At 32.6% G+C, this 14,442-nt stretch overlaps 2 protein-coding genes and 1 long non-coding RNA gene across 3 annotated transcripts; 2 read left to right on the forward strand and 1 right to left on the reverse strand.

Annotated features, from left to right (window-relative positions):
• Positions 1–30: 30 nt before the first annotated feature.
• Positions 31–1,520, reverse strand: LOC101216135 (uncharacterized protein At2g34160). The gene is made up of 5 exons (XM_004134376.3): positions 943–1,520; positions 804–852; positions 645–707; positions 470–534; positions 31–374 (listed from the first exon to the last, which is right to left on the reverse strand). Exons 1-5 carry the CDS (start codon positions 1,141–1,143, stop codon positions 303–305), a joined length of 450 nt encoding a protein of 149 aa, XP_004134424.1. The 5' UTR covers positions 1,144–1,520; the 3' UTR covers positions 31–302.
• A 2,541-nt stretch (positions 1,521–4,061) lies between these two features.
• LOC116402538 lies at positions 4,062–5,400 on the forward strand. Its single transcript, XR_004214969.1, has 2 exons — positions 4,062–4,390; positions 4,843–5,400. It is a non-coding gene; the product is annotated as an uncharacterized LOC116402538 (long non-coding RNA).
• Positions 5,401–9,176: 3,776 nt separating this feature from the next.
• LOC101216617 lies at positions 9,177–13,275 on the forward strand. The gene is made up of 6 exons (XM_004134045.3): positions 9,177–9,781; positions 10,351–10,510; positions 11,372–11,548; positions 11,654–11,737; positions 12,216–12,297; positions 12,425–13,275. Exons 1-6 carry the CDS (start codon positions 9,396–9,398, stop codon positions 12,853–12,855), a joined length of 1,320 nt encoding a protein of 439 aa, XP_004134093.1. The 5' UTR covers positions 9,177–9,395; the 3' UTR covers positions 12,856–13,275.
• The last annotated feature ends 1,167 nt before the right edge of the window (positions 13,276–14,442 follow it).

Here is a 14,442-nt window from a genome sequence, read left to right on the forward strand (position 1 = left end):
TGCAATAGAGAGAGACCAGGGATCAGGATGTTTATCCAATTTTGTATGCAATTAGAAGTTGGTAATTCAATTACAAAGAAAGCTTCTCTACGTCCAATCCTTAAGAATCTCATTGGGAGAAAAAAAGGAACTCCTCTCTTTAGGTTCTATTAGAATTGAATCTGCATCGACAGAAAGATCTGCAATTCAGTCTCCTATTTCCTAGCAGATCTCTAATCTCTTATAGAAACTATGGGCAAAGTAGGCAAACAAGAAGTAAATCCAGATCCGAGAATGATACTACACTACTAACAAAATTTGTTTCAAGAATCTTCACTTGTTGGAGCAGTCGAAATGTTCTTGATCTTTTCTGCGTTTACCAATGCAATCTCAATCTAGGAAAACAGATAAAAGAATACATCATTAAGCCAAAGAAACGTCCAAAAATTGCACAATAAATCAGACATAGTTTCTATTAATAAGCAGTGACCTTAGGTTTCATAACCAGCTTGCCATTTTCCCCATTCTTCAAACTGACAGAAGATATCATCAACTCTGCAGAAATTTCCAAATAATAAATCATGTTTAGAGAGTGCCTTATTCCCATAAAAAATAAAAATAAAAAACAAATTAAAATGGCCAATAGGTTCGAACAAATTTCTTACTCTTTTGAAATGCCAACCCATTCCTCTTCAGAATCTCGGCGATCGTCACTACAGTAGGTATAGCTGTACAATGAACGAATGAATGGAACTCATCCCAGTTATGAACATCCAACTACAAACCAATTATGAAAAAAAAAAAAAGGATTCAAGAACTCATACCCATTCCTAATGCAGAAAGCTCAACTTCATTGTACTGCTTAATGTGCCTCTGCAACATATGAAAACATCAAAGCAATCATGATTTGGAAACCTTAACAAAGAAGTTGATTCAACAGAAGATCTTCAGGAATAAGAATACCTTAGAAAGATTGTAGTAGTAAAAGAAGGGCTTCTTGACATTGGAAACCTGAATTTGATTCCTCTTCTTCTTGAACTCGGTCAAAACAGCAATCTCCTTAACCTCACTATCAGGGGCAGCGACGAGGAGCCTTTCTTCCTCATTTCGGATTTCATTCTTGACCTCAGGGGCGGCTTCTGAAACGACCATGCCTGAATCCATTGCCTAATCTCAAAGAAGGAAGGAAAAGATTCTACTTCTAATTGTGAACTTTGATAAACTGAATCGAACTGCAGGAGTAATTTATAAAGAATGTGAAGGAATCAGAAGCTGGCGGAGACAATTTTTGTTACGGCGGAGACGTTTGAGCGGTTAAGGTATCAACGGTTTCGTTTAGCAGCCGTTCACCGGCAGTTACTGCGTTTTCCGGTGACGGGTGTGCCCCTTAAGAAATGAAAGCGATGGAAAATTAATTCAGGATTAAACCATGGTTACGATAAATATAAATTAACTTCTGGTTTAACAATGGTTTTCTTTAATTGTTTAGAGGGTTTTACACTTTTACTTTCCATATTATATGAATATCGAATAGTGAAGATATATTTGAGCCGTTGTCTTGCCTGTAACTATTTTAATAGATGTGACATCTGTTTTGCAACTAGTGGGATCTAGAGCATAGATAATAAAAATATATTTAAACGAACAATCATATTACACGTTTTTTTATCTCATTACAACTATTTAGATGGAGCGATTGCATGACAAAGTAATATATATCTATGTGTATTTTGATGATTTCAAACACATATATGAAATTCATGATCGAAGAATGGATATATATTTGAATAAACAATCACGTTTTCTAACATTTTAAGCTATATGATTAGAGAGTAAAATGTAAAATATAGGAAGAATATTATTATAAGATTAGTTTGAACGTGAGAAATGATATGGCCTTTCAATATCAAAGAGTAGGGTCCCATTGATGTTTTTTTGTTATGCTTTTGTTTGGGATAGGATTTTTCTTTTTCCATGATTACGTTACGCCTCATTATGAAAAATCTTTTGAAGCTAAAGAAGAAAAAGGGATTTCCATAAGAGCGTAAAGTGCCCTGCTTCTTCAACTCTCTCTTTTTTTTTCCCAATTAATCAGCTCAACATGTCTTTTCAAACATTTTGATTTGATCATACACTTATTGGTTGAGACACATTCCGATATTGATGTTCGGTTAGCATCTTTTAGTTACTTTCACTTCAATAGCTTAAAACAATAATGTCATATTCTTGTCAATACGAGTGTAATTCAATTGATCCGGTGATTTAGTTATACTCTTTGACTCCAGGAATCATAGGTTTAGAATCTCTTAACATTATAAACAATGATAGATTTCGATTGATGTTGACTAGTCGAGTTTTAGAGAAAGTTTTATATACATTTTTAAACTAAGAATTTAAAAAGGAAATTGTCACAAAAGTTTTATAAAAATTATTGATGATTAAAATAGTTGATTTTAAATATAGCAAAAATATTACTAATAGTTGTTATTAATCACGAATAGACTACTCTCATCTTTCACTAATATACTTATATCACTGACAAAATTTTGTCATTTACAATAATTTCTCAAGATCTTAAAATAATAATGTTATTTACTTATATTTTATCATAATTTATAGAAAAAAACTTTTTGCAAAATCGTTCATGTAATCAAATATAAACTTCATATAAAAACCACTACAAAGAACAAAAAAAGAACACATTACCCTGTTATTTTTAGCTACCTGTTTTAAAAATAATCCGTTTGTCTCTTCATAGCACTTCTACTAAAAATAAGTCTTCAAAGAAAAGTATATATATAAATGAGGATCAAGATTAATTTTAAGAACCCTAAACCCTAAACAAAGTCATAAACTCAAGTTAATTAGTGACATAAATTCAAGCTTTTTATGGCCCACAAACTTTATAAATTAAAAACCATAAAAGATAATCATAAGGCAAAATATGTCCTAAATAATTAAAAATATATATTGTTGAGAAGAGATGAAATGGTGAATGGTGATACCAAACTTATTGAGAATGCCATTAAATGGCACAGTTCACTTTTTGTACCAAAAATAAGCTTCATTGACAAAATCAAACATTATTGTTTCAATGCAAAGCTTCTGAAAATTGCAAACAGTGGCATGTGGGATTATTTATTTAGCCTTAACTTAATAATTAGGTGACTATAATAAGGTCTTGTTCTTTACCACAATATTACACCCAATCCATCCTCTATTTATACCACTTTTCATTATCCTTTAATTTTGATAGAGATGGTTTTTAATTTCCTCACCAAACTGATCTATTTCACTGTTTTTCAATTATTTTAGTGTTTATTAATTCTGAATTTGATGACTGGATTATTATCTATTTTTCTTTATCTTCCCATATATTTATAAACATATATCCACCAATAATGAAAAAAAAAAAATAACATATCAAATTTGAATACAAATTCAAATGTTTCAAGATAAGAAAGTAGAAACAAATATGATTTTAAGAAACCAAAGGTTTATCCAACCGAATAACTAGAATGGTCAAATTTTATTTGTATTTTCAGAATTTGGGTTTGAACAATTGATCATACATGTGTTACCTTAGGAATAAAGATACGAAAATCAATGTAAAATGAGACCGAATAGTTACCCAAAGAAGTAAACATAATCAGTAAACCTAATCTCTGAAGCAATGTTGATTCTTTGATTGAGTTGATTCACAATGAAAAATTTAGTTTAGATCTAGTGAATTAATTTAGAAAAGAGCTCATACTAAACTCTATAGATCTCATGCACTTTTTAGTGATTCGTGTTCACACAATTATATTAATAATAATAATGAAAAGAATTAAGTAGATCTCATAATATTAAATAACAATAATAAACTATATATCAAAAGGCTGTAAAAATAGAAGCTCCTTGATTCTTTTTCAAGTACAAAGAGAGAGACAAGAGCAATTTTTTCTTTTTTTCTTTTTTCTTTTTGGGTTATGATAAAAGTGATTGTCTTATTAACCTTAAGAGAAGAAACACAAGCAAAGACACAATTGAAGTAGTTAATTCATTGCTTTAGAGTGAGTGCTTGTTTTGTGTGTGAAAAGCTGAGATTTGTTTAAACTCTTTTCTCTCCCTTTCACCTATATATATAAGAAGGCCCCATCACAAACTCTCTCTCTCTCTCTCTCTCTCTCTTTCTATGCATGGCCATCCTCACTGCAAATATCAAATAGCTAGTTTCAATATCTTTCTCTCTTTTTCTCTTCCTCTTCGTGTTGAAATTGTTGAGGGGAATGCTGTCTGGTTCGAGACCGTTTGTTGGATATCGTCGTTGTTTCCATGATGGGAACGATCTCGGACCAGGCTTCATTCCCCCCAACTCGAAGTTTCATCAATACAAGGGGCAATGTTGATCTTTTTTTGATAATTATGGGTATGTAATGTGTAAAGGCTTTTCTAATTTGTGATAATTTTTTACTATATATTTTCTAAATTTATCAGCTTTTTGCTTTATCTTTGCCTTCAAGTTGGAGAAACCCACAATGCGTGTTAGGTGTGGATCCATTTTAATTCCTCTTGTTTTGTTGGTCTTTCTTTAAGCCATTATTGATTTTATGGAACAAGGAAATGAAAACCCCAAATTTTGTTTTTAAAGAAGAGATCAGAAGGATATTCTAATTAAGATCAGTTTTGTGTTTTTTCAAAAACTTCCTTTTTTTTTTTTTTTTTTTATCTTAAGTTAACAAACAAACTAGATTAGAAAGTTTGGAAAAACATAACTGAAAAAGATGTTATAATTTTAAAAAAAGAATAACTTATGGGGGAATATTGATCATCTTTTGTGCGTTGAAATGTTGCTTCCAAATAAATTAGCTTTGCTTGCAGAGAGTTACAAAGAATAATATCAGCTGATCATATGAGGAAGAAGAGGAAGCTTTGAGGACCCCTTTCACTTTATGTTGCATGAGAGAGAGATAGACAGAAAGAAAGTTTTGTTTTTTTTTTTTTTTAATTTTAGAAATAGGCAATCAAAGTAGAGGTTTGAATTCAATTTTATCCTTTATTGGTTTATAAGCTCAAGACTATCATGATAGCCCATTTTGCTTGGTTTCTTGCTCACTCGCCACTTTCTTAAACACCCCCTTGTGGGTCAGATTTGGGCTTCAAAATCTTCCATTTCTATATATTGTGGTTCTCTTTTAATTTTCTTGCCTCATAATTACTACCCTTTGGATCTTGAAATGGACATCATCCTCATCTATTATTTCTAAGTTTAATTCTTTTAGAGACGTCTCAACTAATTACCATTTCATATATGTAAGTATATGCTTCCCAGATGTGAGGAGAGAAATGGTAGAATTTACCGCTTCTTGGTGGTGCACAATTTAAGTTTGAAATTATAGTCTTTCAAAGCTTTTCAACAATGGAAGGCTATTATTCATTTGTCTTCTTGTCTTCTTGCCCTTTTACGTTGTTTTCTTTTGATTATATATAATCACATGTACTTTCTTATTATATATATATGTGACACTTGAAAATATTCATATGTTAAAACAAGGTTTAATTTTTTCACAAGTAAGATCATTTTGTCACAATAATACGTGGTGAAGAATATTGACTAAATTTCTCTAACCGTGAACTTATTATATAAGTTTTATATCAAGTGAACACAACTATATATGTACATTATGACTTTTTTTTTTCTTTTTTTGCTAGCTAGTGATTTTGTGAATTTTGTGATAGAAATACAAAAGAAGTTGGGCACTAAGACCATTTTAATTATGAGTTGGAGAAATGTAAATATATGTAGTGGTCCAAAAACACTCTTTCTCCATACCATTTTAAGAAATCCAATAAAACTTCTATCTCAAGATTACTCATGATTTTCTTACCACAAAAAGAAAAGTTTCTTTTTTTCTTTGTTAATTATATCTTGAATGAGGGATTCATAAATCTCCAACACCGTGGTTCACTAGTTATGCAATGGTTGAATAGAGAATGATCGGTTTGAAGTGAGATAATTGATTATATGGATGAAGGTCAATGATGCAACCTCTACAAACTTTCATCAACATCAGTGAAATGGTATTTGAAAAAAGAGAAAAAAAAAAAGTCTCTAAAAGAAAGCTTTGAAGAAAATGTTGATGAAATAAGCAAATGTAAGTTCTAAAAAAAGGGAGTGAAAAAGGTTTTAATTGAAAGAAATTTGAGAGAGGTGGAAAAGGAAGCCAACTATATACTTCATTAATTCTTCTTGGCTACATATTATTATTTTTTCTATAAGTTGGTTTTTGCGTTTTGCATATTAATTTACTGATATTTTGTTTTTTTTAAAAAAATAAAATAAAATGGGCATACATGGGATTCTCAATATAGGTAGGGGAATAGAAACCTCTATGTACTTTCATAATTCTCTTAGAGGTCAAAAAGAATGAAGGGAGAAAGAGATGAGAAGTATATAGTTCCATTTGCTCTCTCTCTCTGATAATAATAATAAAAAAAAAGGCATTATTTGGGAATTCCTTCTCAAAAAAATAGGAAATGGGTTTCTTTTCCCCCAAACACTCCTTTCTGTGGGATGCTTTAAATTTTCCTTTTTCTTTTCTTTTTTTTCATGATTTGACCAACTTGAAAATTCTCACTAAAAGCATTCTCATTCAACATGGAAAATTTCAAGACAAAAGCTTAGAAAAGATTGTTTTAAAGAATGGGTTGGAAAGAAAGAAGAAAGAAAGATTGGGATTTTATATGTTAGGCATCAAAACAAAAAATAAATATAATTTGGAATTTGCCCATTGAAAAGGTTCATGGGGGAGACAACTTGTTCTTTTAGGTCTTTATGTATGCTTTGAAGAAAGATTATTCTTTTTAATTATGAAGAAATATATGCCAAAGAAGAGTAAGGTAGATTTGTAAGGAGAGTTTTCTTATTTTCAAATTTCTAATCGATATATGTTTTGTGTAAGAGAATGTATATAATATATTCAAAAAATAATCAAGTTGATTACCACTTTGAGAGCTGCAAACACCTCGATATGATCACCAATGTTACGTAACCACGTATGAGTGTTAGAGGAAGGACACTAGAAATAACTTTATTCGACATTGAAAACCATTAAAAGGGAAAAGTAAACAATTTTCAAAAGAAAAACTCCACATTACTTACCTAGTTAAACTATACATTGCAGGGACAACTATGTGTATGATGAGAAAGAGGACGCTTCTTTGCATGTATAAGTAGTTTGTCTCTCCCTACTAACTTTCATTTTCCCTTTCTTTTCACTTTTTTTTGTTGATTATAGAAGAATTAAGAAACCTTCAAGTTTCTTCTCATTTACTTTCTTCAATCTGTTTCTTTCTAGATTTTTTATTGATGGTTTTTTTTTCTTTTTTGTAGAAGGTGGTGAGATGATGAAGATGATGAAGAGGAAGAAGATAAGAATAACACACAAAATTTTTTAAGTGGTTCGACAAATATAACTACATCTACTGTTCTTTTAGGAGCAAGATGTGTTATTCTATGTTCAGTGTATTTTCAAATGAATGATACAAGATATTTATAACCTTTTACCCTTAAACACTCGTTAAAAAAGAAGTTAAGAGCAGATGTTCTAACTAATTTGTTAAGGTTTCTACACCATAGTTTATGTACTACTTTAAGTATTAGAGTGAACAAAAAGCACAACACTACATTGATAGAAAGTGGCTATCACATCGGTTAGGATTTAGGGAATAAGACCAAGCCAAAGAAGTGTATAAACAAGCCTACGAAGAACCATAACAACCATGTAAAGTGTACATTGGGAAAAAATTTCTTTTTCAACTTAATTATATATACTAAAATTTTAATTTTTCACGATAAATGGGATCAAAATTGAATGTGGTGGATTTTTTTTTTAGAAATTCTTATAGATCGGAAAAAAATAAAACTATTGACAAAATATAGCAATAAAAAATGGTAAGAAGAATTTAATAGATTTTGATATATTTTATAATTAGTTTTAATTTTTTTATCATATTTAAAAATATTTTTTTTCCTTTTTATAGAATAAACTATGCATTTAATACTTTCTCAAATAAAAAATTAATTATAAAATTACTCCTAACCCAACAAGTAAATGTAATAAGATATTAGAAAATTATAGCAAAAAAAACACAATCAAACAAATAATCCAACTAGTAAATGTATATAGAAAATATTGAGCAAGCACCTTGTAATTTTTTTAGAAATGAAAGAATTGAACGTGTAGCATCGCTAATAATAATAACAACTGATAGTACATTTCTCATATTAAAAAAGTATTAATAGAAACTATCAACGATATCGATTAATATAGCTGCTATGCTGATAGTAAGTAATAGTACATTTTTCAAATAAAAAACTATCATCGATAACACTACTAATAGCAGTTATCAATGATAACAAATTTCTCAAATTGAAAGTTGTCGCTGATAACTTTTAGTGATAGAAACTAATAGTGCATTCCTGAGATTGAAGTATATTACTGTAGTTGATAACACATTTCTTAAATTAAAATCTATGACTGATAGCAACAATTAGTGATATCATTCACAATAATTATCATTTTTTTTTTGGGCTAGGTGTGAGTAAAATATTTTGTTGTCAATTTATGTATTACATATGCAATTACTTTATCTTTATATGTAATTTATGTGTTGTATATGCATTTATATACACAAATAATCTAAGCCTAACAACAAATAGATTTAATATTAAAGTGTGGTAGTCAAAACTCAACAATAATACGTCAAAATCACGATAATTAAACAAAAAAATCAAAGTAACCCAATTGATGTAAATAATTTATTATCAACTTCAAAGTGAGGTTAATCCTCAAATCTTTTATTGTCAAGAAAATTAAAAAACCAGAATAAAATGTAATTCATAATAGAACTCCAAACTTTATTTATTTATTTAAAAAAAGACTAAGATTGTAATTTTGTTCATTTTGCATTGAAAGGCCTGCACTACACAAAAGTGCATGAAACCTGGACTTTAGGCCCAATACGGCCCAAGAAGTTAAAAATCTACCCCACGTGTGAAAACTATCTCAACTTAACCATGTTCCTTTACAAAACCCACCACGCGCTACTCATCACCGTATACATCACAAGTCCAATCACTATAAAAAATATTCAAACTAATCAACGATTATAATATCGCCACGTCCTACAAACAAATTGCCGACCTGACACGTCATTTCTCTCTAACTTTTCATCCTCTTTCTCTCTCTCTCTCTCTGAATGCGAATTCCTTCGGGAATCTGTCTCGCAGAGGGCAGAACCTGGTGGAATTCGATCACTTAGAGATAATCAAAGAAGAAGACGGATTGTAGGATTTCATTATTAGTTTTGGATGTAGTGCTTCTCATTCCATTCCAACCGTTTTGGAATTCGTCTCATCTTCTTGTCTGGAAATGGAAGAAACTTTCTTCGATCTTGTGGAGTTTCTCAAGAAGCCCTCAATCGCCGAAACATTTGTCGACATTTTGCTATGTGCAGTTCCGATCTGGCTTGCTGTTATGATTGGCCTCGTTATCGGTTGGTCCTGGCGTCCTCGTTGGACTGGATTGGTTTTCCTTGGCTTTCGGAGTAAGTTTAGATTGTTGTGGACTGCTCCTCCTGGATTTGGAGCTCGGCGCCTTTGGTTGGCCTTCACGGCTTTATCTGCCTTCTCAGTTTGCCGTACTCTTTGGTCCAATTTTTATGGGAAGAGGAAGGCACCGCCTGTTCCGCCGACCCCAGATTCTCCGGTGTCATCCACGTTGGTGCACTCGGCAGAAGGAAGCGGGGATGTAATTGCGTGAGTATGAATTTACTTGGTTGCGTATAATGTATATATATTTGTGGGTAGTTAACTTAGGTGGCAGGCTTTGAATTCTATGTGTAACTGATAGTATTTCAGCATGTTGAATTTGGAAATTTTGACATTCGTCCTGACTCCGTTATTGATATTAATGGTGTGCTCGTTGTTTTTTCTGGAGAACTCCTTTTCTTGTTGACTGATGAAGGCTTGTCATGAATCTTCATTAATAGAAACAAAATTTTACATTATAACTTATTGTGTGGAAACATTTCAATTCGATTTTAAAAAAAAAAAATTTAAGGGAGCAAATTTGAGTAGAGTACTTTAGTATTAGAACTTTTGCAATTACTTTTTAATCTTAGACGAGAAACAAGAATGGGGCATTTGCTCTCTTCCCTTCTATTTGCTCCACCTTGGTTAAGTGGTTTAATATGAATGCTTTGGATTTCGTTGGACAATGTTTAATTAATCTCTTAGCTAAAAGAAAAATATAAGTTGTAATCATGTCATAGATGCCATTGGATAAAACCGTCTCTCATGATAAATTATTTTTTTCATTGCTCCAGCAATAAAGAGGAGGGAAAAGAGCAGGATATTATTACGGAGAATGATTTAGATCACCTATTGCAACTTCTTGAAGGAAGACATGGGGAGGCAGAATGGCAAAGTATGATGCAACGGTCGACCCCGAACTTTGCATATGAAGCCTGGCGCCTTGAGCCTGAGGTATTTAGACTATGAGGATGGTACCTGGTCTTTCCTATCTTTCACATTGTTGAAAATCTGAAGTGCTCTTTGTTTTTCATTTTTGCTACACTTCATTCGTTTAGCCTTTTGTCATTTTTCAAAGATCCTGACTTTCTACATTTTTTGACATTTGCTTTTTCCTTCTGGAACGTTTTCCATTAATCTTTTTTCCATCTCAGGAACTCTTTTAAGTTTTCATTAACAATATAAGATGAGAAAATGGTGAGCCCCTCGAACCTAGGGAGCTTACAAAAAGGACTCCAGGTGGTCCAAGTTGAAATAGAAGGGCAATGTCATAATTTCAAAATTGTATGCCAATTTGACGCAACAATAGTAGTTTTAATGGGATAGCATCTCGTGATAGAGTCTTAGCTTGGTTTTTAAATCTGACGAGTATTTTAACCTAAAGCTTTGCTTGCAAACCCAATGTCAAGAACGAGGTGGTTTTGGTTGGTACACCAGTTTGGAGCAGCTGCACTATGGGAAAATTTTCTACACTTGATCATCGCTGTTCGTTTCTCTGAACTTATGGTCCGAAATCCTAAACTATCTTTGAGCCCTGTTTTCAAAACACAAATTTGGTTTTGAAATCTGTATATGACAACATTTTCATGTTTGAACTCTACAACATTTAATAATTGTTGTTAGCTTTATATGGTGCTAGCAATGGAAATCATAATCCAGCACGCCTTTGTGCTTGTTGGATTTTTTCTCACTTTTTCTCAAATTAGCTTTATATGACAACATCCTCCTCTTTTTTCTCACTTCAGCATCAAATTTGTATTTCTATTGTTTTAGATGTATATTAAGTTTCAATGTCTTTCTTTTTCCTCTCACCAGAACAGACCAACTGTTTATCGCAGTAGAACTGTCTTTGAAGATGCAACCCCAGAGATGGTTAGAGACTTTTTCTGGGATGATGAGTTTCGGACTAAATGGGATCCCATGCTTACGTATTTCAAGATATTGGATGAATGCCCTCATACGGGGACCATGATTGTTCACTGGATTAAGAAGGTTTGTAGGACATCGGAGATGCCTGAACATATTAGTTGTGTAATACCATTAAATATTTTACAATTTATGAGGGTCGATGCCTCATTATATATTCCTTTTCTGCAGTTCCCCTTTTTCTGCAGTGATAGAGAATATGTCTACGGTCGAAGAATATGGGAATCTGCAAAGACTTACTATTGTGTTACAAAGGTAGATATTACAACTTGTTCGAGGAATTTTCTCTACTCCATATTAGCTACACTTCCTTTACTTGCTCTAGCCAACGTCTATTGCATATTTCAAATATGTTTTTGATAGGCTCTATTATTTATGCACTATTGTTTAGTGGCATTGTTGTATATCTGGTCTGCCAATGTTCGGAACTTTGGAGGGTAAGCAATATGGGAAATATGTTGTCAAAGGGAAGGAACGTATCAAGGAAATTAATAGTAATTAGCACCCAGTTTTTAATGGTCAAGTTCAGCCATTATCTACCAGATGTTATCTGACTATGACTTGGTTGTATGTCTGATTTTTTTTCTATTATTCATGGTTGGCTCATCTCTGATTTCTAAGCATTTCATGCTGACTTGCATTGTTGAAATATGATTATATGCTTCCCGTCCATTTTGACATTTTTTCATAATATTATGTGGCTGAGTTGTAATATGAAATTTTACTTCTGTAGGGCGTACAGTATCCAAGTTTACCCAGACGTGACAAACCCAGGCGTGTGGATCTTTGTTTTTCAAGTTGGATCATCAGGGCAGGTGAGGAAGGCCGAAGGATTAAGAATTAAGATAGTGTTTTACTTCCACTTTATGAGAATAACGGGATTTCATATGAAAATTTGTTATGCTTAATATCCTAACCCGTTTATTTTGTAAATGAATTCAGTGGAGTCTCGTAAAGGAGATGGTTTGAGGTCTGCTTGCGAGGTTATCCTTGTGCATTATGAAGATATGGGAATCCCCAATGATGTGGCCAAGTTGGGAGTCCGTCATGGAATGTGGGGAACTGTCAAGAAGATCCACTCTGGTTTCAGAGCATACCAGAACGCTAGGAAATCAGATATTTCTGTTTCCAGAAGCGCACTAATGGCCAGAATCACCACAAAGATTTCTTTCGACAGAAACATGGATTCCTCAGAGCCAGAATCGGGTGAAGTACGAACTCAAGTGATGAGGAGAAAGCTCCAGAATGATGCTGGCATAGATTGGAAATGGATAGTCATTGGTGGGACAGTGGCTGTAGTGTGTGGACTTCGAACAGGTGCAATTGGAAAGGCCTTGTTACTTGGAGCAGGACAGAGAATGGCTCGAAGGTGAGAGATATCTGAATTAGGCACTGGCACTGTATTACTATGCACTTTGAAGCTCAACAAGTTTCTTATAATAGGCCAACACATCAACCATTATTGAGATTAACAACATTAAGACCAATTTTTCAGAATGGCTATGATAGAGTGATCCTCTCCCATGTATAACTTCCATATTTCTGACCTCCAGCTTTTACATCTCTATTTTGCTTAAATGATTAAGTATGTGCATTTACATTGGAATTCAGTTGAGGCTTGAATCAACTTCTACAGCTAATCAGATCTTGCATGTGTTGAACTTTAAACTAAGTCATGCTTCTCTTTCTTGAAGCACGATTAAGAATTGTGGATATGTAAATTAGGAGAGGATTTGGTTTATGTATTAATATACGTAATAAAGTTTGTTGGACACTGTACATTTGTTGATTTAGAGATAGGCTTTTCTTTAGCAGGCATGTAGCAATGTATTCCTGGGCTCATTTTTGGGCCTATTATATTATTGTCAGTTCTGATTCAAGATATCAAAATCCAGCTCCTAATTTCTTGAACGTACTGACAAGAAAGTGAGTAGGAAAGAACAAATATTCTGACAGACAATAGACAAGGCAATGAACAAACTTAGTACTCATTTGTCTGATTGGATCGGGACACGGCTCAATGAGTTGAGGATGATTTTTGCTTCAATTATTGTAATCATTAAATTGATGAAACATAAATTATAAAAAAACTGAAATTTGTGGATTCTATTTCTAGCAAATCTATATGTGGTAAGTTCTGATTATCTTGTATTTGGATCATCCAGAAGAGTGAGCTGTATAAAAATTAAAGTTTATGAATCCTAAATTAAAAATCATTGTTAGTTGGCATCAATAATTCATTTTCTTCTATTGATGACAATCATTACAGAATCTTTTATGAGGAGGAAAGATACAAGTTATAATAAGGCAATATATCAATTAGCGTTTGTTTTTTTATTGGCTTATTAGTGATAATGATTCCATTAGATTTGAATATGTTTCATGTCATTGATAAGAGAAGGAAAGGAAAGCAAGGTTGAATTACTCTAAAAAAAAATGATATTAGCAAGATGCATGAATGATTAGGTCGAATGAATCTATCTACGTTCGACCTTACAATGAGATGTGTGCAATCATCAAGCTATGGAGTACAACAATAATTATTTGTGTTGTGCATCTCCAAGTATGGATACCACATATTTAGTAACTTGATTCTTCACAATTTGGGATTAGATCCAAGCTTTGCCACTAGGCACAGTTAATGAGTGTCATCAAATCAAGGTGGTCATAGTCTTGACAACTAGGGAATGACCCAAGAATTTAATATGATAAGAGGGAAAAGAAAATGGAGTCTTAGTGGAGCCATTAAACAAAGACAAAAGTTATTAGTCCCAAGGTGTCTGCAGTGTCCCATTTGATAGACAAGGTTGAAAGAGACAGTTGCTCCCATTATTTCTTCTTCCAATCTGCAAAAGTGAACAAGAAAAATGGACCTCATAGGTGGTTGCCATTGTAATTGTCCATGGCGGCTATGCGATGCCTCTAAACCAACCAAAAACCTAATAAATGAGGCTTTGGAT

Source organism: Cucumis sativus, chromosome 3 (assembly GCF_000004075.3).
Source record: "Cucumis sativus cultivar 9930 chromosome 3, Cucumber_9930_V3, whole genome shotgun sequence".
NCBI lineage: Eukaryota > Viridiplantae > Streptophyta > Magnoliopsida > Cucurbitales > Cucurbitaceae > Cucumis > Cucumis sativus.